The sequence below is a fragment of the Dama dama genome, chromosome 22 (genome assembly GCF_033118175.1).
Source record: "Dama dama isolate Ldn47 chromosome 22, ASM3311817v1, whole genome shotgun sequence".
Taxonomy (NCBI): Eukaryota; Metazoa; Chordata; class Mammalia; order Artiodactyla; family Cervidae; genus Dama; species Dama dama.
Window position 1 is genome coordinate 23,144,963 of NC_083702.1, and position 23,918 is coordinate 23,168,880.

Here is a 23,918-nt window from a genome sequence, read left to right on the forward strand (position 1 = left end):
TGGATTCTTATCCTCTGCTCCACCAACGTAGTCCCCATGCTATCACTGTTATTTGCTATAGTGAAAGAAAGCGAAAGTCGCTCAGTTGTGTCTGACTCTTTGTGGCCCCATGGACTATACAGTCCATGGAATTCTTTAGGCCAGAGTACTGGAGTGGGTAGCCTATCCCTTCTCCAGGTGATCTTCCTGACCCAGGAATCGAACCAGGGTCTCCTGCATTGCAGGTGGATTCTTTACCAACTGAGCTATCAGGAAAGCCCATAGTATTTTTCTTTTTTGATCTCATAGGTATTGCTCCCTGATTCAATCTCTTTGGCACCCCTGTAGCAGTGGGGACAATACTCTGTGTCCACCAGAGAGTTCAGACTGGTCCTGGCCCTGCCGACAGATGGAGGAATGGCCATCTGTCAGATGGCTGAGGCTGAGAAGCCTCCCAGGAGAGCTTGTCCTTAGATGCAGCAGCAAGTCCTAACTCAGAACAACAAGCTCAGTTCCAAAGTGAAGCTTTAGTCCCTAGAAAAGAAGAATGGTTATAAGTAGAGCAGAGCCTGAAGACCCTCCCTGAAACTGAGGACTCAGGTCTGTATCCTATAAAGATGTGGGGTGATTAGGGTAGCAGAGATTGGCTCGAAGCTCACCAAACTGTTTCCTTTCCTTCCTACACCCATACCTCCCTGGCAAACCTAATTTGCATCTAGTTAGTCACTCAGCTGTGTTGACTCTTTGCGACCCCATTGACTGTAGCCTGCCAGGCTCCTCTGTCCATGGGATTCTCCAGGCAAGAATACTGGAGTGGGTTGCCATTTCCTCCTCCAGGGGATCTTCCCAACCCAGGGGTCAAACCTGCACTGCAGGCAGATTCTTTAGCATCTGCCCCACCAGGGAAGCCCATTTTGTTTCTAAGTTCTGGCTAAATAAATGTGGGCAGAGGTCACATATATCACTTTCCAGTCCTGGCCCATAAAGCTTCCTGCATGATCAGAAAATACAGATGATCCAGTGGGGGACCTGAAGGCCCTAGGTATGAAGAAGCACCAGGTAGAAGAAGCTGGTTCCCTGAATGACCTGGAGGAATAGAGTCTCAGGGTTGATTATCCCCACCTTCACCTTGACTGTGCCATGAGCAGAAATGACCTGCGTCTTGAAAACCACTGAAGTTTTGAGATTGTTGATAATGGCAATAATCTTGCCCCGACTGACTCACTGGGTAAAAACAAATAGCACTGTTTAATGAAAATACTACATTTGACCTTGAAGAACAGGCAACACGGCATTTGTTTTTCTAATCAAGTGTAACACAGAAAGAAGAGGACAGTCTTCCCTACCTGCCCCTGCCCTGAACAGCTTTGACATTTCAACAGCGCTCAAATATGAGGTGGCCCTGGCTGGTGGGAGATACAGGAAGAAGTTACAGTTTCTGAAAGGAGGCAGAAATGGCCATGAGGCTTAGGGTGGCTCCAGCGGTGCCAGGAGGGAGGGGTGGCAGCTGCTGCGGACACAGAGGTACCGATTTCAAGAGGAAGTGGTAAAAGCTTGTAGGAGAGTCATGACCAGTAGAACGGAACATGTTGTCTAGAGAATGGGAAGTACCAGATGATCAGATTTGCTTATGAGCCCATGTAGGACGCTTGGAGATTGTTGAGCAATACTAGGGCTTCCCTGATGGCTCTGATAGTAAAGAATCTGCATGCAATGTTTGAGACCCTGGTTCAATCTCTGGGTCAGAAAGATTCCCTGGAGAAGGGAATGGCTACCCACTCTAGTATTCTTGCCTGGAGAACCCCCTGGACAGAGGAGCCTAGTGGGCTACAGTCCATGGGGTCGTAGAGTTGGACACGACTGAGCGACTAACACACTGGGCATCACAATGGTCATAAAAATCAGCAAATACGGTTTTTAACCACAAAGTATCGGCAGCTTAGAAGGCTGAGGAAGAACAATCCCACTGCAGATCCTTGTAGGGAGACTAGAATAGGTTTTGCGGCTTCAGCTGTGACTGTCAGAATTTCTTCTCTTCATGGCAGGCACAGTGGTCAGACAGGGTGGGCTGTCCTCAGGCTTCTCTCCCCAGCCCTCCTTGTTTCACTCCTCCTAGAGAGGTCAGGTTAGAAAGCCAGGAAGTCCAGGTGTTTGCGTCTTCCAGGGTGCCCTCAGCAGGGGGGTCTGCACAGCAAGGCACTTAAGTCCGCCAGGTGACTAGAGAGCATGTCACAGGTTTCCTTTAGGTAAAAGTCTAGGATTCTGATTTGTTCGGTGGCTGCTTTGAATTTTTTCCTGTAATTGAACGAAAGTACATTAAATGTGAGAAACACTGTTTTAAGCTGTGGTTCCTGTGTTAAAATGGGGGGAAAAAGTGGAGGGGATGGGAGAGATTTCTGGAGTTAAGAGAACCAAAGAGGCGGTAAGGTCAGGGAGCCAGGAGGGAGGGACTCCTTGGCATCTGTGTCCCCCTGAAAATCATTTTGGCAGAGCTGGGGTGATGATGGGGAAAGGGGACATGCTCAAAAGATTAGGCTTAAAAGGATGCCATAGCTGTGGGATGCACATACAGTTACACACATTTATGTGCTGCACAAATGTAAGTGCTATGGGTGATGATATATATTTTTTTTTAATGCAAGCTATTATTTTCTTTTCTTTTTTAGAATTTTATTTTTATTTATTTGATTTATTTTTGGGGCCACACCTCGCAGCCTGTAAGACCTTAGTTCCCTGAAAAGTGAAAGTGAAGGTGTTAGTGGCCCAGTGCCTCTGCATGGACTGCAGCCTGCTAGGCTCCTCTGTCCATGGGATTCTCCAGGCAAGAATACTGGAGTGGGTTGCCATTTCCTTCTCCAGGGGATCTTCGCCACCCAGGGATCGTACTTAGGTCTTCCACATTGCAGGCAGAGTGTTTACCCTTAGGTCCCTGACCCAGGGGTCAAATCTGTGCCCTCTGCAATGGAAGTGTGGATTCTTAGCCACTAGACCACCAGGGATGTCCTAACAGTACAGTTTTAAGCAAAGTTTTAATCAAACTTTGTACAATTTAATTAAAAATTAAAAAATTTTTTTGACCATACTGTGCGGCTTTTGGGATCTTAGTTACCTGGCCAGGGATTGAACCTCGGTCCAAGGCAATGAAAGCCTGAATCTTCACCATTGTACCACCAGGAAATGCCCTTGTACAATTTACTTTACTTTCATCACATAAAAAGGGACTTTCACTAAGAAAAATGGACAGACTTTCTCCAAATCCTCTCCCAGAAACCCAAGTTCCTATCCTACAGCAGAAACTGATTCTACTCAGCTTAAAGGTTATTTTTCTCAGTCTTTATATCTCAAGAATGTGTTCCAGTTAGCTAATCTGATATCAGGTAAGCCTCTGCTGGTTTACTGTGACCTGTCATGGTGTTTTTCTTAGATGACCCACATAGATGTCAAACGTGGTTTTTAATCATACCTCCGGAGAAGTGTTAGTGGACATTTCGGGAATGGTAGTACACACAAAGAATAAACAACTAATTTTACTAATCTCTTAAAGTATTATTAAATCTATTATTAAGTTATTACATTGTCAAAAAGTAATAAATTATTAATAAAAAGGAGAGCTAACACAAAACACGCAGTGCCACACATGGTTCTGTGTGCTTTGCATGTGTCCATTTAATTCTCAGGAGGGCTTTGTTGTTGGCTCAGAAGGTAAAGAATCCACCTGTAATATGGGGGACCCAAGTTTGATCCCTGGGTGGGGAAGATCCCCTGAAGAAGGGCATGGCAACCCATTCCAGTATTCTTGCCTGGAGAATCCCACGGTTAGAGGAGTCTGCTGGGCTACAGTCCATGGGGTCAAAAAGAGTGGAACAAGTTTGAAGCGACTCAGCATGCATGCCCATGCAAGCACGGCCTGGCTCCAGACTCTTCCCTCTGTTGACATGAGTGATATTATATTTTTGTGTGGGGTAAAGTGCGGTGGGGATAACTGTTAGAATGCTGGGACTACCCTCACAGGACAGGCCTAGGACTGTTTCTCATGCAAATGAGGCAGTCCAAGTGAGAGATCTCTTAGAACTTTTGTTTGCCACTAAGAAGTCACATCACCTTTATAGATTTCAGTTTTCTCTTCAGTAAAACAAGGAGTCTCTAAGGTCTGCTTCAGTTCTAAGAAAAATAATGTCTTCAGCATTCCTGGACTAAAATGCCTATCTCTTGGTGCCTGAGGGGAAGAAACAGGTCTGATCTTGCGTCCTTAGACCCTTCAAGCTGGAAGCTGCGGGGTAGGGTGCTGAGTGGATCCCTGTAAAGAACGGGTAACCAGAGATGAAGCTTAGAGCTCCAGGGGAAACCTCGCCTTTAACCTGAGAAACGCAGAGAAACACACTGATTAGGTGCCTGCTGTGTGCTACGCGTTTTAAAAAGATTATGTAATATCATCCTCACAATATGCTCCTGAAGTAGGTGCTATTATCTCCATATCTAAGCTGAAGCTTAGTCATACAAGTGACTTGCCCTAGATGGCCCAGCGAGTGAGGGTTGCGGGCGGAATTCAAACCCGTTTGACTCCAAAGCCCAAGCGTATTTCACAACCTTTGCTTCCTATCTATTATCTCATTCTGTGCTCACTGCAGGCCCGTGGGCTGTATCAGATCCCCATTTCACGGAGGAGGAGAGTGAGGCTCAGAGCGGTGGCGTGACCAGCCCAGTAAGGCATCTGTCCCGGAGGGGGCGGAGTGGAGGGGCAGGAGCGCGCACGCGGGCGCGGAGGCGGCAACGGGCGCCTCCTCCAGGCCCTGCCACGCTGCCCGGCTCCCACCTTTGCAGGTCCCGGCCCCGCGCACCTCGACTGCGAACTACATTTCCCGGCAGGACGCGAGCGCGCGCACGCGCACCGGGGCCTCCACCATGGCGACCGTGCTATCCAGGGCGCTCAAGCTCCCCGGTAAGCTGCAACCTCGCGACCACCCCGCCCCCGCCGGTCTTGGGGAGGTGGGGACTCCAGGCTCCCGGGGGCGAAGCCTATCGGGGCCTGGCCCCAACCCGAGCGGAGCTGCAGGCGCGCGGAGGCGAGACGGTGAAGCCTCCCGCGGGCTGGGGTCCACGCGCCACCAGGGGGCAAAAGAGGCGCCCGGCGGGTCGGGGGTCGGAGGCGCGGGGCGAGCCTGGGAAACGCGGGGGGACGGACCCTGAAGGCGCGCCGGGATGGTAGCCTGGCGCTGCGGCGGCGGCGGCGGATGTCAGGGCGCGCGTCGCCGCTGTCCCCAGGGGAGGGCGATGAGGTTAGCATCCTTTCCCGAGCGCCGCGAAGGACTTACGGGAGGGTCTCCAACTCTTTCCGTCTTGGGCTAGACTGGGGGTTGAGGGCAAGGGAGTGGCAGGATGGCGAGTGACCCCTTTGAAGCAGCCTCTCCGTTTAATGATAACATTGATGCTGCGGTGAAGTAGGTGGAACAGATATTTCCCCTCCTAAAAAATAAACTATTTGTCAAATTGACTTGTCCAGGGTCGCACAAACAGCATAGGAAAAGCCTGGACTTGAACATGCGGGGTCTTCTGACTCTTGATTCTTGGCCTTGGGTTCCATTTGTTCAGTCTCAGGCTCTCAAGCCTGAGCATTTATGAGGGTAATTTATTTGCATCGGTAAGTTGCAGATAATGGATGGAATATTCTTTTAAGGAGGCACTAGTGGTGAAGTCAACTTGCAGAGCTAATTCAGTACTTGGGGGCAACAGCTCCAAGTTTTTGTTTTTCCTTTTAAACCTCCAGCTAGAAACTTGCTATTTTAATAAAAGTATATTTATTCTGCTCAAATAAATTTTAGATTTTAAGGCTTTAGAAAAATGTATGCTTTTATCTAAATAAGTTTGTTTGTTGTTTTTGATGTGGACCATTTTTAAAGTCTTTATTGAATTTGTTATAGTATTGCTTCTGTTTTATGTTTTTGTTTTTTTTTTTGGCTGTGAGGTATGGGGGATCTTAGCTCCCCTACCAGGGATCAAACCTACACCCCCTGTGTTGGAAGGCAAAGTCTTAACCACTGGACCACCAAGGAAGTCCCACCTAAATACATTTTTAAACATTGAACTATAAACTGTTTGTTTGCTGATGATCTTAAGTTGTTTGTGAGAAACACAGTTGCTTCCCCAGCATGGGTAGAAAGGGCTGATTGGGTGTCTGGCAGATACCCCGTGGAAGGTCCCTGTTCTCAAGGAGTTTCCAGTCTGCCATATTATCCCACGAATGACACTGGGTTGGTTGTGAATTTAATATGAATTTGCATTTCTGTCCCCAGATTTCATAACTTCAGACACTTTTTCTTTGCACATGGTCTCATTAGAACTTTGGAAGGAACGTTGATCTCTCTGTTGGAGTGTGTATGTAACGTTGGAATAGAATGGGGATAACCCTTTACGTGCAGGATTTATTTTGAAGAGAGTAGCCGTGTATATCCTTAGTGTAGGATAGTGTCCTCCTACAGCTTCTCAGGTGACGCAGTGGTAAAGACTTCACTCAGGAGACTCGGCTTCAGTCCCTGCGTTGGGAAGATCCCCTGGAGGAGGAAATGACAACCCACTCCAGTATTCTTGTCTGGAGAATCCCATGGACAGAGGCACCTGGCAGGCTGTAGTCCGTGGGGTCACAAAGAGTCAGACGTGGCTGAGCACGCCTACATAGCACAGGATAGACATCCTCCCAAGGGGTAATGGGAAGTCATACATGTTTAGCTTTGTTTCTCCTTTTCTTTTAGATTCTTTCCCCACCTCGCGCCCCCTCTGAAGTGAAGTGAAGTGAAGTGAAAGTTGCTCAGTCATGTCCAACTCTTTTCGACCCCATGGACTATACAGTCCATGGAATTCTCCAGGCCAGAATACTGGAGTGGGTAGCCTTTCCCTTCTCCAGGGGATCTTCCCAACCCAGGGATCGAACCCAGCTCTCCTGCCTTGCAGGCAGATTCTTTACCAGCTGAGCCACAAGGGAAGCCCCGTGCCCCCTCTCGTATAGGTAATTGTCATTCTCAAAGGCTGGAAATGCAAAACAAAAACTCATGCTTTTGAAACTCTTGAGCTCTCTTGCATGCTGAGGCTTCATCGTTAATCCTGGAGTATTCAGTTACAGTAAATGTGTCAGCTGACCAGGTAGGGGAAGCACAGTCTGGGCCTGGACGTGTGTGTGTGGACGGCAGTAGGGCCCTGAGCACTCAGGTACTCTTGATACTTTTAGGTCCCGGTTGTTGTTGCTCAGTCGCTAAGTCATGTCCTACTCTTAGTGACCCCATGGGCTGCAGCACGCCAGGCTTCCCTGTCCATCCCCAACTCCTGGAGCCTACTCAAACTCACGTCCATTGAGTTGGTGATGCCATCCAACTGTCTCATCCTCGGTCGTTGCCTTTCTCCTCCTCCCTTCAATCTTTCTCAGCATCAGGGCCTTTTCCAATGAGTCAGTTCTTCACATCAGGTGGCCATAGTATTGGATCAGCATCAGTCCTTCCAATGAACATTCAGGATTGATTTCCTTTAGGATTGACTGGTTTGATCTGCTGACTGTCCAAGGGACTCTCAAGAGTGTTCTCCAATACCACAATTCGAAAACATCAATTCTGCGGTGCTCAGCCTTCTTTATGGCCCAACTCTCACATCCATATATGACTACTGGAAAAACCATAGCTTTGACCATACAGACCTTTGTCGGCAAAGTGATGTCTCAACTTTTTAATATGCTGTCCTAGTTTTTCTTCCAAGGAGCAAGTGTCTTTTAATTCCATGGCCACAGTCAGTGTCCACATTGATTTTGGCGCCCCCGAATAATGAAATCTGATACTGTTTCCACTTTTTCCCCATCTGTTTGCCATGAAGTGATGGGACCAGATGTCATGATGTTCCTTTTTCGAATGTTGAGTTTAGCCCCAGGTACAAAGGCTGTGTGTTTTTTAGGTGATGTGGGTCTTTTGGGTTTTTGCTCATGCTTTTGCTTTTCTCCCTCTTGCCCTCTCTCCCTTCTACCACAAGTACAACTGTTAGCTTTTATATTAGATAGAAGTTGCTTTCTGATAGCTCTTTTTGGGTACCCTGTAATTGGGTCTGTGAAGCTGTTATCCTGTTTTGGCTACTGTATCATGTTACTTTAGTTAACGTCCTCACTATTTTTTTTTTTTTTTTTACATTGAGTACCGTTGATGTATAACATTGTATTAGTTTCAGGTATACTAATGATTTGATATTTGTAGATATTGCAAAATCACCACAGTGACATCCTCACTATTTTTATGTGTAAGGAAGCAGACTAGAATGGTGGTGAAGAGCATGAGACCGACTTGGATTAATCCACTCTTTATCAGAGTCTCTTTAACCTTTAGTTTCTTCATATGTAGTAATAATATTATTATGGAACCTTTCACTGTTAGCCACACAGTAGGGTTATTTGGCATAGTAAAAGAGATGGATGTGCTTAAGAAGTTTGTTGACCTTTGTTTTGTGTTAATTATTCAGTAAGTGTCAGCCATTATTATCTTCATCATTAGCACCATGATCTTTACAAATGTGGTGACTGGAGGGAGGCCTGATGTAATGTGCTCATGGCCAGTGTCCATCAACCTGGCGAAGAAAGAACAGTTCCTGGGATGTCTTTCAGTTGCATATCCTTTCATCAAGCTCAAGACGGAAAGACGTTTGGCCAACATGCGTAGAATGCGGTTAATTAGTAACAGAAGGACAATGTGAGATTCATAAAGCAGCTGGTGGGGCAACTTATCGCTTAAGAATATATATTTTTAGTCCATTTAAAAGTTTAAAGGTCAAACACTGAAGGGAATAGAAGAGCATAATGTTATTGTAATGGTTTGTTTTATTATGTGTAACTTGGAATGATTCTGTGCCCTTGGATAAACTAATTCATGATGGGAATGATTTACCTTTAGTTGCAGTAGAGTGTAGGCGATAGTCTGTGTAAAGTACAGTGCATGTCACAGAGGAGGATACATTATAGTATGTTTTCCTGAGAACACTTGGGGCTGGTATAGTTGCATCTCTTTTCTATTGATATTTTCCTCTATCTCATTTTGGGATTGCTATTTGCCCAGCATCCTCTCTCTCTCTAAAAGTGACAGTCGTGGGAAGCTTATTTACACTGATGTATCCTGAAATTGGGCTTCCCAGGTGTCACTAGTGGTAAAGAATCCACCTGGCAATGAGAGACACAGGTTTTTTCCTGGGTCAGGAAGAGTCCCTGGAGAAGGAAATGGCAACGCACTCGGACAGAGAAGCCTGGCAGGCCACAGTCCATGGGGTTGCAAAGAGTCAGACACAACTGAGCGTCTGAGCACATTCTGAAATCAGTGTCCTCTCTTTATTTTCTGAAAACCTTTCATTGACTAAAAATGTGGGTGGTGGCTGAAATCAGCAGACAAGAGGTTGGTAAAGTTCCCTGAGCTTTGAAGCACGGATTGGATGTCTACTCCTCAGCCTGAGAATAACTTTAGGCAAGTGATGTACTATATATTTCACTCTTTTGCTGTGAATAGATAGAAAAAAAAATTTACTTAGGCCTTCTCTAATTAAAACTTGCTGTAATAATTAAGTGGAAGGTCGTTTTTGCATGTTCTGGAAAAATACATATTAATAGTAAAAAAGTCAATATTTAGTTTCCTGTGTAATTTGTCCAAGCACTGGTTGTAATCTGTGATCCCGTAAAGAAAGCGTATGTGATCTTTTGTGCTTGCCTCTGTACTTCAGAAATATCATGTCTGGGTCAGTTCTTGGATTTTGCGGTCCCATTTTCTTTCTCTGAGGATTTTCCCATATTGCCACACTGTCATTTAGTAATGTGTTCTACTGTGGAGAAGTCAGCCTGATTTTTGTTCCCACTGTTAGTGCCTTGCTTCTTTTCCTCTTGGGCTGACTGGCTGCTTACAGGATTCTGTCTTTGTCCTTCAAGTTCTTTGCCTTTACTAGGATATATTTCAGTATTGATTGCTCTGTGTCAGTTTTTCTTGAGACTCAGTGGGCACCTTATTCTGCAGTTTCAGGTCTTGCTTTCCTGCAGGAACCTTTTTTGTATGGGCTTCCCTGGTGGCTCAGATTGTAAAGAGTCCACCTGCAATGCAGGAGACCTGGGTTTGATCCCTGGATTGGGAGGATCTCCTGGAGAAGGGCACAGCAACCCACTCCAGTATTCTTGCCTGGAGAATCCCATGGACAGAGGAGCCTGGTGGGCTACAGTCCATGGGATCGCAGAGAGTTGGAGATGACTGAGGAATTAACACTTAACTGCAGGAGCTTTATTCGTATGTCTTTTAAATCATTTTGGTTCCATTCTCTTTTCTAGTCTCTTCTTCAATTACGTGTAGATTGGATCACTTTTGTCCTCTATATCTGTCCCTTTCTATCTAGTCCTTTTATATACTTTGCTCTTTTTCTTGTGAAGTACTGAGATAGTACAGCCTTCAAGCCAGACTGCCTGGGATTGAATCCTTGTATTATCACTTACTTGCTGTACAACTGTGGGCCGGTTACTTAAACTTCCAAACCTCAGTTTCCTCATCTTTAAAATGGAGATAATATTGTGTCTGCCTCAGAGAGTTGCTGTGATAATTTACTGAGCTAAGGCAGTAAAAGGGCTTGAAAGAGAGTATAGTAAGTGCTCAAAACTGCCAGCCCTTGTTATTTCCGTTTCTTCTTGCTTGATTTTCACAGTCTAACCTTTATATCTCTGATGCTCTTTTCAGCCATTTCGGTTCTTTTTGCCGATCCCAATAAGGATATCCTTTGTAAGATTGTTTTATTCTTTCCTTGCCTCATTTTCCCGAGTCCTGCTTGTTTACTTTTCACCTTCTCTGTTGAATCATCATTTCTTCTTAGAAATGTTCTGTTTTTCCCACGAGCCCTTATTTCAGAGAAGGCAGTTGCTTGGATTTCTTGGATTCTAGGGGGAAGTATCTGTTCACTATTTCTTCCATTTCGTGGTATCCCTTGTCCAGCATTTGTTCTGTAGCTGGGTTTTTGTTTGCTGGGTTTTGTTGTAATTTCTTTCTTGAATGTTTGTGGAACTTTGCAGTAGCTTATGGGCTGAGGACTAATGATGGCTGCGTTCTGATTTCTATTCGTATTTAGATGGGCGGCTGTTTTACAGCCAGCCATTGGCTGGCTGGTGGGCAGAGGCTGAATGCATTTGGGCAGCTGAGGCTGGAAGCTAATCTAGGCTGTCAACTCAAATCCCTTTTCCACCAGTGCTCTTCCTTTGTGGATGTTGCTTTCGTCACAGGCTGGCATTTGTCACAGGGTCTCAGAATGCTGGTTTAGCCTTTACTTCTTTATTTCTTTTTGTGTGCGCATGCTCAGTTGTGTCCGATTCTGTGACCCCATGGATGGTAGCCCACCAGACTCCTCTGTCCATGGGTTTTTTCAGGCAAGAATAGTGGAGTGGGTTGCCATTTCCTCCTCCAGGAGATCTTCCTGACCCAGGGATCAAACCTGCGTCTCCTGTGTCTCCTGCATTGCAGGCGGTTTCTTGACACTGTAAGCCCTTGGGGAAGTCCCTTGTTACTTGTGCCAGTTATCAGTTTATTGACCCCGAGCTCCACGTTCACTTTTGTTGTCTGATCTGTAAACGTGGACCTGGACCCTTTACATACCATGTTTGTCCTTCTGGGCTACAGTCTCCCCATTCTAGGATACCTTTTGGATTTCTCTTCCCAGATTTATTTTACTCTGCTGTCACTGTTTAATCATTCTCTGCATGAAACTGCCCTCTCTGAATTAGTATCTGGTTTCTGTCTCCTGATTGGACCCACACTGTCCAAAAAAATCCACCCCTTGAGAACTGCCAGTGTTACCTTTTCTAACCTGCCGTGCTGCCAGCCTGCTTCTTGTAAAGAGAAAAGCTCGTGCTCTTTCTTCTTCAGTCTTATCTTGGCTGTTCACGCTGTGGTGTTGAATGAGGCTCACTGGTGCTTCTGGGACCCCCAAGCTTTGTCTTTCTGAGCAAAAGATTATTTGGTTTGGCTTTATATCTGGGGAACAAGGGAGGCAGCGCAACGGATTAGTTAGAGCCGTGGATTCTAATCAAATTGCCTGAGGTTGAATCTTGGCTTTTCTTGTTAAGTCTGTGATCTTAGGCAACTGACCTCTTTATATTTTAATCTTCTTGTTGATAAAATGGGGGTGATAATGGCACCTACCTCCTGGGGTGGTTGTGAGGATTAAATGTGTTAACCCCTGTAAGCGCATGGACCAGGGCCTGGCGTAGTAGCTCTTAGTACATTTCCAATAGTCATCCACGTCATCACTATTATTAATTTCGTGAACTCGGCTCCTTGCTGGAGACCTGAGATGTGTGTCCCTGTTCTTACTATACTTCCTCAGTTGGATGCAAGTTTCACTGCCTTTGGCAATGACTTTTCATAAATTACAGTTTGGGGATGTGGCTGTTTCCTTTTTTATTCTTTTTCTATTTTTGTTTCTTTTTCTTCCCCTCTGGTTTTAGGGAGAGACTGACAGAAAGGCCATCCTTTGCCATCATTAACTAGCAGCACATAATCTTTTTAGAGGGACCAGTTTGACAGAGGCTTTGATTTTCAAAGAATGCTTGTAATTTATTTTTATAGGTTTATTAAAGAATTTGCAGGTCTCTGCAGCATTTGCAGTCAAGTTCTCTTCCTCCCTGTGATAGTATACCATAAATTGAAAATGGATTTCCTTTAAACCGTTTTGTTCACTAGTATTACAGTCATAATTTCACTTTGGCAGGGGTGCTGTTTTAGGCTGTGTTTGTTGCGGGCTGGAAACTGACTAGGAAGATGGAATTCGGTTAGTGTCCATGCTGAATTTTTCACTTGATGCTAAAAATCATGTAATTGTAGGATGGCTTGAGCATATGTAGAAAGCGCTTTGGAGTTTTAGTTGAATCAGTTGTGGGATGGGATGACCAAGAAAGCTGACCTGATCCTAGGTGGTGGTGGTTGCTGTTTAGTCGCAAAGTCGTGACTCTTCATGACCCCATGGACTACAGCACGTGAGGCTTCCCTGTTCTCCATTATGTCTGGAGTTTGCTCAGATTCATGTCCATTGAGTCAGTGATGCCATCTAACCATCTCATCCCCTGTCGCCCCCTTATCCTCCTGCCTTCAGTCTTTCCCAGCATCAGGGTCTTTTCCTATAAGTCAGACTTTTGCATCAGGTGGCCTAAGTACTGGAGCTTCAGCGTCAGCGTCAGTCTTTCCAATGAATATTTAGGGTAGATTTCCTTTAGGATTGACTGGTTCGATCCTAGTTACAGGTTTTGAATTGTAGTGGCCCCTCTGTCCTCCCCTGGTCAGACTGCACTGCTGGGACCATATTCAGGTCTGGGGACATATTGTGTCCAGAGGAGAGGGACCAGGGTGTCATGGACACATGAAATAATGCTTCTTCAAGTAATGGGTAGAAAAGATAGAGATGTTTAACCTGGGGATGAGGAGACGGGGTGAGGGCAGAGGAGAGATAGAATACCAACAGTAATAACAGACGCTGAAATTTACTGAGTGTGACTCTTAAGTCAGCACCGAGAACCAAGCGTGTGTTATTTAATCCTCATAACAGTGGCTCATTGGTAAAGAATCTGCCTGTCAATGCAGGAGACACAGTTTCGATCCCTGGGTTGGGAAGATCCCTTGAGGAAGGAAATGGCAACCCACTCCAGTATTCTTGCTTTGGAAATTCCATGGACAGAGAAGCCTGGTGGGCTACAGTCCATAGGGTCACAAAAGAACTGGACATGACTTAGTGACTAAACAACCATAATAAGCCTGAAATAAAGGCATAAACTCATTCAGTTGCTGGCACTTAGGGCCAGGGGCGGCTTGGGAGGAGGAAGGTTTAACTCCCTTCAGCCCCGTTAATGTCCACCTCCTGCCACCCCAGCAAAGACATGGTCTAAGTAAAACTGCAGTGCTTATTGTATAAACCAGTGTCAAGACAGGTCCTCCGTTTCCACATGCCTGCTAGATTCCACCACTCCCAGGCTGCAGGATCAGAATAGCAATTTTCAGGTAACCACTGTTTACTGAAACATGTACTGAACGGGTGTTAGACTCTCAGGAAGGTTCTCAAAGCTAAGTTTTTGGTAGGATGTCTCCAGGCGACTTTCAGCATTTGACTTTCTTCGTGATTTCTGTAGAAACAGTTGTGTGCTAAGTTGCTTCAGCTGTGTCTGACTCTTTGGGACCCCATGGACTGTAGCCCACCAGGCTCCTCTGTCCATGGATTTCTCTAGGCAAGAATACTGGAGTGGGTTGCCATTTCCTCCTAGAGGGGATCTTCCTGACTCAGGGATTAACCCGAGTCTCTTACGTCTCCTGCATTGGCAGGAGGGTTCTTTAGCGCTAGTGACACCTTCGAAGCCCAGAAGCAACCGGGAGGTCACACATACTGGCCTGTGAGGAGTGGTGTGCAGAGAACAATGGTTCTAAAAGTTTAGAGGAGTCATGGGACAGATTGGAACATCACCACTCTAAGAAAATCAAAGGAAATATACACAGTAGGTGTATGCAAGGCCCGTGGAAGAGCCATGGTCTTTTTGTTACTGAGAATCACACAAACTAACAGAACTTAAAAAAAAAAAACTAATATTTGAAGTTAGCTATTTTCTGTTTCTTTTCAAATGTTCTTAAACTCATGAAAGTGATATTTCTCGAACAGCAGTGCCCAACCTTTTTGGCACCAGGGACTGGTTTGATGGAATACTAGATCCCTCTCACAGGCTGTTTACAGTAGGGTTCACGCTCTTATGAGAATTGAATGCTGCCACTGTTTTGACAGAAGGCAGAGCTCAGACAGTGATGTGAGTGATGGAGTGTGTATGTGCGTGCATGCGTGCTTGAGCGCTCAGTCATGTCTGACTCTTTGCAGCCCCATGGACTATAGCCTGCCAGGCTCCTCTGTCCATGGGAATTCCCAGGCAAGAGTACTAGAGCAGGTTGTCATTCCCTTCTCCAGGGGATCTTTGTAACCCAGGGATTGAACCCACATTTCTTGCATTGACAGGCGGGTTCTTTACCCGCTGAGCCACGGGGGAAGCCGAGTGATGGGGAATGGCTATAAATACAGATGGAGCTTTACTTGCTCACCTGCCTCTTAGCTCCTGCTGTGTGACCCAGTCCCCTGTTGGGGTCCCCTGTTCTAGAACACTGTGATTCCCTTTCTTTCTCTCCCCCATCCTTTCCCCCTTTTCACGGGCATCTGTTTTTATAGATGGCTCCAGTCCAGGCTTATCAACCTAGACCTGTCCTGTACTGTGTGTTCTGGGTGTTTCCAGTTTCCACGTGTTGGCTGAGGGTTTTCCCTCGCAAGTCCCCCTTGACCGTCTGGCTTTCTGTCTTTTCAGGGAAGAAAAGCCCAGACCTGGGGGAGTATGACCCCCTCACACAGGCCGACAGCGATGAGAGTGAAGATGATCTGGTGCTTAACCTCCAGCAGAAGAACGGGGGCGTCAAGAATGGGAAGAGCCCGCTGGGGGAGGCACCAGAGCCCGACTCGGATGCCGAGGTCGCAGGGGCCGGGAAGCCACGTCTCTCCGAGGTCACCCCCGAGGGGTACCCCTTGGAGCCCCTGGGGGCCCTGGAGCAGAAGGCGGCCTCCTCCGTCGTGTCCTACGTGCGCACGTCCGTCTTCCTGTTGATGCTGGTGGTCTCCATGGTCCTGGTGCTCGTGTGTGCTTTCCTGATCCCCTGTCCCCCCCGGGACCTGCACAGCACGTGGAGCCGCCACCTGGGTCCCCAGGGAGGTGAGCGGCGGGGGGGGGGGGGGGTGGGGGGGTGGGGTGGGCTGGGGGGTTTCAGTCCCTAAGACTTCTCCGTCGTGTGTCGTTCTGGAAAGCGCCTGATGACACTGAAAATTTCCTTCAAGTCTTTACATGTTAACATGTGTCGCCTACCATTTCTCCTGCTGTGTGCAGAGATGGTTTGGAAGTTAGGGTTGGAAATAAGACCGAAAGATGGATCGGTATGGTTCCAAAATCTTGGGAGGATGGCTGGCTGTGTTTGTACTGGGGAAGGTCTTAATTGGATGCAGAGAGGAGAGAGGCCTGGTTTGCTGGGCTCCAGATGTGCAGCTGAGGCTGGATCAGGGGAGGGCAGAGCTGGGGGAAAGAGGATTCACAGAGAAAGTGAAGCTCCCATCCCGGCCAGGCCAGAGGCCATCTAGGGCTCCTGTAGGGCACTTGGGCGTTCACTGACTGTGGAAACCCGGTCTAAATTGAATTTTCGAATACTTTTTAAAAATTTATTTTTTATTGAAATGTAGTTGATTTAGGGGGCTTGCCTGGTGGCTCAGAGGGTAAAGAATCTGCTTGCAGTACAGGAGACCTGAGTTCAATCCCTGAGTGGGGACGATCCCCTGGAGGAGGAATTGGCGGTGCACTGCATTATTCTTGCCTGGAGAATCCCATGGACAGAGGAGCCTGGTGGGCTACAGTTCATGGGGTCACAAAGAGTTGGGCATGACAAAAGGAATGACAGTTTCACTTTCGTGGTTGATCTACAATGTTGTATTATTTCCTGCTGTACGGCAAAGTGATTCAGTTATGTCTCCATATCTATAGCTTCTTTTTCAGATTCTTTCCACTATGGGCTATCATGGGACATTGAATATAGTTCTCTGTGCTCTACAGTAGGACACTGTTGTTTATGAAATAATTTCTTTTCAAGAAAAAGAGGGTTTCTTTCTTGCAGTAATTTTTTTCCCCTGCTCTTAATGGTTAGAATGGTGCTACCCAAGTAATTCTGGCTATTTTGATTCATTTTGGAGCAGGTTTCTTTATTTTTTATTTTTGTTATATTTTTTACTGAAGGAAAGATTCTTTAAGTTTTATAGTGCTTTACAGTTTTCAGAAGTTTCTCACCTGTAGTTTCCTATAATCCCATAATAACCTCTTTTTAAAAAATCCTCTATGTTGCTCTGCCCTTGTTTCCTCTTAACCGCTGGTGACCATTAGTTTGTTCCCTGTAGCTGTGAGTCCGCTTCTTTTTTGTTAGAGTCACTGTTTTGTTGTATTTTTGAGAGTCTACATATAAGTGATACTGTACAGTGTTTGTCTTTTGTCTGCCTTATTTCATTTAGCATAATACCCTCCAACTCCATCCATGTTGCTGCAAGTAGCAAATTTCATTTTTTTAATGGCTGAGTAGGATTCCATTGTATATATGTATGCATATTTGTATACAGGGTATATATATCTTTTCTTTTTAAACTTTTCATTATGTATCAGGATATATAATCAATTAACAATGTTGTGATAGTTTCAGGTGAACAGCCAAGGGACTCAGCCATACCTGTAGATGTATCCATTCTCTCCCACACCCTCCTCCCATCCAGGCTGCCACATAATTTGAGTAGAGTGTGCTGTACAAAGGTCCTTGTTGGTTATGCACTTTGAATATAGCAGTGTACCACATCTTAACTTTATCCATTCCTGTCGATGGACACTAGTGGGTAGAGCAGGTTTCTGTAACACAACTTACTTGAGTCAAGACTGGGGATCCCATCTAACTGTTAGTGTTGAGTGGTCCTGTCTCTTGTAAACTGTACCAGGCAGAAGGGGCTCCGAATACACAGGCCCCACTGTGGCACTTGGGCGGATTGGCTGTTGTGCGTTGAAGGCGTTTGAACAACAGCAGGTGCAAGAGGGCCGCTGACCTTCCAGCCTTCCTAAAAGCAGGAGATGAAACTCCCAGGTGAAAGATGCTCTCCCTATAGCAGGAGAAAAGAACAATCTTACCACCTGAGGTTGAGGCCAAGAAAAATCTGTGTACATAGACCTTATAATTCCCCATGTGTCCTTCACCTCCTCACCTTATCCCCCTCTGTCCACCAAAGGGTTCCACTGTCCTGAGTTTCCTGTCGGTATTCCTTTACTTGTGTTTAAAATTTTGCCACATAGATTTGTATCCCTAAATGATCCATCCTTTAATTTTGCCTGTTTTTGAATGTCATATAAATATAATCATGTGATCTTCTGTGACTTGCTTTTTTTGTTCAGCATATTTAAAGAAAATGTTTGCGGGTTATCTGTTATCAATGTACGGTCACTAGAGTGTCTTTATTTTCACCACTAATTTTCCTTGGTGTGACTATCCTGTGATTTAGCAATCCGTTTTGCTGTTGGTGAGCATTTAGGTGGCTTCTATTTTTTAAAAGTAAGTAATACCCGCCCCCCCCCAAAATTAAGTAATACCACTACCCTGGAGAAGGAAATGGCAACCCACTCCGGTATTCTTGCCTGGGAAATCCCATGAACAGAGGAGTCTGGTGGGCCACAGTCCATGGGGCCGCAGAAGAGGTTGGACACAACTTAGCAACTGAGCAGCAGCAGCAACAGCAACACCACTAAGGAGATTCTTGAATGTGTTTCCTGGTGGAGTGTGTTAGAATTTTCCTTGAGCATAAACCCGCGAGTGGAATTGCTGGTTGGCAGGGTGTGTTGTATGTCTAGGCATGCGTGCGTGCTAAGTTGCTTCAGTTGTGTCAGACTCTTGCGACGCTATGGACTATAGCCCGCCAGGCTCCTCTGTCCATGGGATTCTCCAGGCAAGAATACTGGAGTGGGAAAAAAAAAAGAGAATACTGGAGTGGGTAGCCATTCCCTTTTCCAGGGGATCTTCCTGACCCAGGGATCAAACCTGTGTCTCCTGCTTTGCAGGCAGATTCTTTACCGCGGAGCCGCCCGGGAAGCCCACATATCTAGGAGTTTATATTAAGTCATTTTCCATAGTGGTTGTACCAGTTTATGTGTGAATTCCACCAACCTTGTGTGAATTCTCTCCGAATTTGACAGTCATCTTCTGACTGCACACTGTGTGTGTGTGTGTGTGTGTGTGTGTGTGTGTGTGGAGGGGTGATGCTGCCTACCTTGTCCCTGCTTGGTGGAGGAGGAAGTCCAGGCCTCTGAGGACACCAGGAGAGAGGGGCCGCCCCGTGAATGCTTGGTGGAGGTAGGACTCTAGGCTTCCCCTCTGTGTGGAGGCCTGAGTGCTGCCGGGTGGGGATGAGAGTCCAGCCTCCTCACCCGACTTCTCTGACATGACCCTGGGGCAAGAGCGGCCTTGTTACCCGGAAAGTGTTTCCACTCGACCTGTCCCGTGGGGCTGGGTGGGATCACAGTTTTATCTGTGGTTTTTGCTTGGAGTAGAATGGTTATTGTTGAAACTTCTCTGTCTTGCTGGGCTGCACCTTTCCTGTCCTTTGGCCGGAGATCAGCTTTTCTGGGACCTTCCTGTGTGTCCCTGTTGGCATTTCTGGGGTGCTAGCTTCTGCAGCACCCTGTCTGGGATATGTGAGGTCAAAGAAGACCCAGAGGAACCCCCAGATTGTCCTTTCTTGGGGCTTACCATCCCCAACTGATCTGCCTTCTCTCCACCTTCCAGACTCTTCTCATGTTTGACTTACGTTTAATGCCCAGGGATTCTAGCTGTCCTTAGTGAGAGGCAGAGGCAGAATGGGGTCCGTGTGTCTCATCTAGAAGCTGAGATCTGCCTTGTTTTTATGGAGCGTTCCCTGTCCAGCCTGGAGAAGGGAGCTGGTCTGTGTCACTTGCTGAGGGCTCTGAGTCTCTTGTATCCATCAGGCGGGGACCTGTCGCCGTTGGACCTGGCGGATGTAAATGGAGATGGCCTGCGAGACGTGCTCCTCTCCTTCGTGCCGTCAGGGAACGGGAGTGCGGCCGGTAAGAGGGTGGCTTTGGAGGCCTGGGTGGGAGGAGCTGGTTGGTTGGAGGGTGTGAGATAAGGGAGGCATTGGGGTTGTGAGCTGATGGACCTACATTGAAGAGAAAGCCCTTGGCGATCCCTTGTACCCGATGAGCCTGGTCATCCCTAGATAAGATAAGATACACAGACCCACTTCTGCCTGTGCCTCTCACTAAGGGCAGCTAGAATCCCTGGGCATTAAACATAAGTCAAGTTCATGCAGAAGCTTGTACATAATGCCTGTTTCGAGAAGTCACGGTGAGTGAGAGCCGGAGGGCACTTTCAGCGGCCGCCCTGTTCAGCGGGGACCCTGAGATCCAGAGGCGAAGTTTCTCGGCCACATGCCTGCCTTGAATAGCACCAGCACTTAGGTTGCTTGAATTTTCCCTGAGTCAGTACTCCCCAGCCTCTTAGATGATAATAAACATAGGCTCTCATCCCTGGCAGAAAGCTTTTACTGATGTTCTGACATATCCTTACGCATGTACGTCTTGCCTGGGTGTTTTCCTCTGGCCCCGCCTGTTTGCTCCTCTGTCTCTGCATCCCATCCTACTCCCTGAGGGATGAGAAACGGACCCGTATGCATTAAGTCAGCAGGTTCCCCGGTCTGCAGACTTCCCTTAGGTTTGGCCAGTGGGGAGCACAGGCCAGAAGCTGGAGGAGAGGCAGAGTAACCTGAGGGTATTTATTTCCCGGGCTCTTCCCGCTGGGTCTCCTTGATCAGAGGTCACAGTCTGTCTCAAGGTGGTCCTCCTACAGACCTTCTTTTTCTGGCTTCAGAGACTCCCTTCCTCCCCTGTCTCTTGGGCCCTGGGAGTGGTCACAGTTCTGAGGGGCTGTACTGTCTCTTGTGATTTCTGTACATCCTGACCACATCTTTATGTCTTTATTAAACCTTCACAACTTACCCTACTTGAGTGGGCTGTTTTTTTGGGGGACCCCAGCTGAGACATGTCAACTGCAGAAACAAAAATGTTACATTTTCAGTATAGGTACATGGGGCCTTTGAATTTGTCTTGCAGTCTTCATTTAAGTGGATTTGAACTGCAGTCTGTAAACTGATACAGTAGCTATGGTTGGAGGCAGATAACGCCCTCCTAGGGCTTCCCAGGAGTCCGCCTACTGATGCATGAGACATAGGAGATGCCAGTTCAGGAGATGCTGGTTCGATCCCTGGGTTGGGAAGATCCCCTGGAGGAGGAAATGGCAACCATCTTCAGTAGGAGAAAATTGCCTAGAAATTTTCTCTTGCCTGGAAAATTCCATGGCAGAGGAGGTTGGCCCCACTATAGTCTATGGAATCACAAAGTTGGGTACAACCAAGTGACTGAGCACATATGCACAGCCTCCTAGTTACTTTTTAATCACTCAGGCCCTGAGATAAAAGTTTAGGTACATTGTAGAGAGCATTAGAAATATCATCTCAGGGCTTGTGCAATATACAGAAGCAATTTGGGTATAATTTTTTTTTATGGGAAGAACCTCTAGCCTAGAAGTTGACTTATATGATTGAACTTTAATTATATTTATATATTTTTTCTGCTTATGACTGATCAGCTTTTGAAGTAAAAACTCCCCCCATTCACTTTTTTAAGATTTTTTTTTTTTTTGTCATTTGGTATTTTGCACAGTTTGCTATATATCAGGACTCAGTGGTAAGGCCATGAGTTTGGACATAAGATGGACCAGCCTGATTTGGTTATAGATTATAAAAAATAATAATAAAGTGAACACATGGTACTTTGTATGTGCTATGCACTGTTGTGTATACATATCATGAATGGATTTATCCCTCAGTGTTCTGTAAGACAGACTAATGTTGTTATCCCTATTTGCAGATGGGGAAAACTGAGGCATAGTGAGGTGAAGGAACTTGCCTGAAGCCCCATAGCTGGCAGTGGTAGAACTGGGATCCAAATCGTACAGCCTGGAGATTCTGGGGAGTTCATGAACTTGACCTTTATGTCAGACTGCTGTGCCCGTAACCCCAGCCAGTGGGTTCAAAGATCTGTGCCACTGGACGTGAGGAGGACTGCGTTTCTTATTTGACCTGCTGTGCGCCTTACCTAGAGCTGCACCGGTTCTGTTGAGCTTACAAGGAGAGTGGTCTCTGCCTCAAGGAGTCGTGGTCTGAAAGAGAAGGGATGACCCATCACCACCCAGAAAAAGATGAGTCACACAGTTGACGTGGAGTTGGTAGGGATGTGAAGAGGGAAGGACAGCAAAGTCTGTTAATGAGAGCATCCCTGGGAAGTCTGGGAGATGGCGTGTATTGCCACGATTTACCATGTAAATTGCTGCTTCTGGCAACAAGGTCTGAAAGAGTGAGCCAGTTTACTTGCTTTTAGCTTGTTTGTTTATTTCAGTTTTTTTACCACATTATGTGGCATGTGGGATCTTCATTCCCTAATGAGGCATTGAACCCGTGCCGCCTGCAGTGGAAGCTTGGAGTCTTAACCACTCCACACCCCCAGTAAGTCCCCTTGGTTGTATATATTTAATTAACAGTTTCTAGGACTAGGAACAGTGAAGCTGTAAAACCTACATGTTCAGTCCTTATTAGCTGTTGCTAGAAGTGGGGAAGTGAATTGGGCCGTCTGCCTGTCCTGAAAGTGAATGTGAAACTGGCAAGAGAGAACATGATGCTTCTGATAGGGTTGCTGCGTGACGTAGAGGATTGTTGGTTAAAGTGAGCTGCATTTATCCTTTATCAGCCGTCTTTGGACCTCAGTACTAAGTTTGCCCAGGTATTCTTGCCTGCTGGGACCAGATCAGCTGAGTCCATGGAACTCTAGACCAGGGTGCCTCCTGATATCATCGGTATGTGTCATCTTCAGGTTTAGTTTTAAAAAAGATTTTTTTCTGCTCTTAGCATTTGCTAGCAGTGATTACAGTTCAGGTACTTTGCTCCCTTCTCTCCACATATTCTACATCAGTCTTAATTTTCGTGTTTTTTGGCCACACCATGCAGCATGTGGGATCTCAGTTGCCCAACCAGGGATCGAACCTGCACCACCTGCATTGGAAGTTTGGAGTCTTAACCACTGGGGCACCAGGGAAGTCCCTAGATCAGTCTTGAATTTTTGAGCACAACCTTGCCTTCTGGGTTTTTTGTTTGTTTTGTTTCCAACCACTCCTTTTTCATATTCTTGATTTTGCTCCTTTTATTCAGAAAGCAGTTGGCTGCTTTATGTGCCAGGTGCTTTGCAAAGCACTGAGGATGCAAAAATGAATGTGACAGGCTTTAGCCTTAAGGACATCCCCGCTTAGCAGGAGTAAGGTGACAGACATGTCAATAGACATGTTGTGAGAGTGAAGATGCACCCAGGTCGCCTGGAGGTGGTCACGGCAGCTCACCTTACATGAGAGATGTGTTGAACAGATGTGACAGGAGCCCAGTTCGCAGACCCTTTTCCCAGAAATATGGGAGGGAGCTGAGCACACAGGTCCTTGAGGTTTTCTGGTCCCCTGCTCATATCTCCTGCTCATCTCCTTGGCTTCCTGCCTTTGTCCTCTCGTGTGTGCTTTCAGGTGTCTCAGGACCACCTGCTGTCCTCGTGTGCCTTTCGGGGATGAACGGCAGCACGCTGTGGTCTAGTCCCCTCCCCGAGGAGGCCCGAGATATTACCTGTTTGGATCTGACACCAGGGAACCTGGCCAAAACTGTCTGCCTGGTGATGGGGACGCACAAGATGCTCAGTGCATTCAATGGGACATCAGGTAAAGATCGTTGGCCATGAGAGGTCCCTGCTCCCGGGAGCCCTCATCTTGGATTAGAACAGTCTGGTAGGGAAGGGACTGTTCCACTCTCCCATGGTGGGAGGTCTGATCTCCTGCTCAGGAAGGTGGATATTAAGGGAAATAAGAGAAAGGGTTTAAGTAGAGTGTCACATCCATGGTTCAACCTGTTTGGTGATAGGATAGGGCTAAAGTGAGTTATACAAACAGAAACTGCCCCAGGGCTTTCGGTTTTGAAATAATCTCCCTACTGTGTTCTTTGTACAGAAGACAGTGGAGCTTTGTCTCTTTGTATTTGATATATAAGGGTTCACATGTGAGCTTGGTCATTAACTAGTTAAAAATAGGCTAATGAAAAAACTTAAGGTTTGCGGAGGCGTGTTGGTTTGGCCTCTTCTCATCTTATCGCATTCAGACATACGTGACAAAAGAGATAGAAAAAAATCAAGTATTATGAAGGCTCCTTACAGAGTCTTACACTTCCAGTGTGCT

At 46.5% G+C, this 23,918-nt stretch overlaps 1 protein-coding gene across 1 annotated transcript in view; it reads left to right on the forward strand.

Annotated features, from left to right (window-relative positions):
• The first annotated feature begins 4,581 nt into the window (after nt 1-4,581).
• FAM234B (family with sequence similarity 234 member B) overlaps nt 4,582-23,918 on the forward strand; it is a 38,617-nt gene continuing 19,280 nt past the window's right edge. Inside the window, exons 1-5 of the mRNA XM_061125048.1 lie at nt 4,582-4,681; nt 4,801-4,918; nt 15,332-15,730; nt 19,568-19,666; nt 23,220-23,408. Of these exons, the coding sequence (XP_060981031.1) occupies nt 4,882-4,918; nt 15,332-15,730; nt 19,568-19,666; nt 23,220-23,408 (724 nt within the window). The 5' untranslated portion in view covers nt 4,582-4,681; nt 4,801-4,881. The remainder of the gene's footprint in view (nt 4,682-4,800; nt 4,919-15,331; nt 15,731-19,567; nt 19,667-23,219; nt 23,409-23,918) is intronic.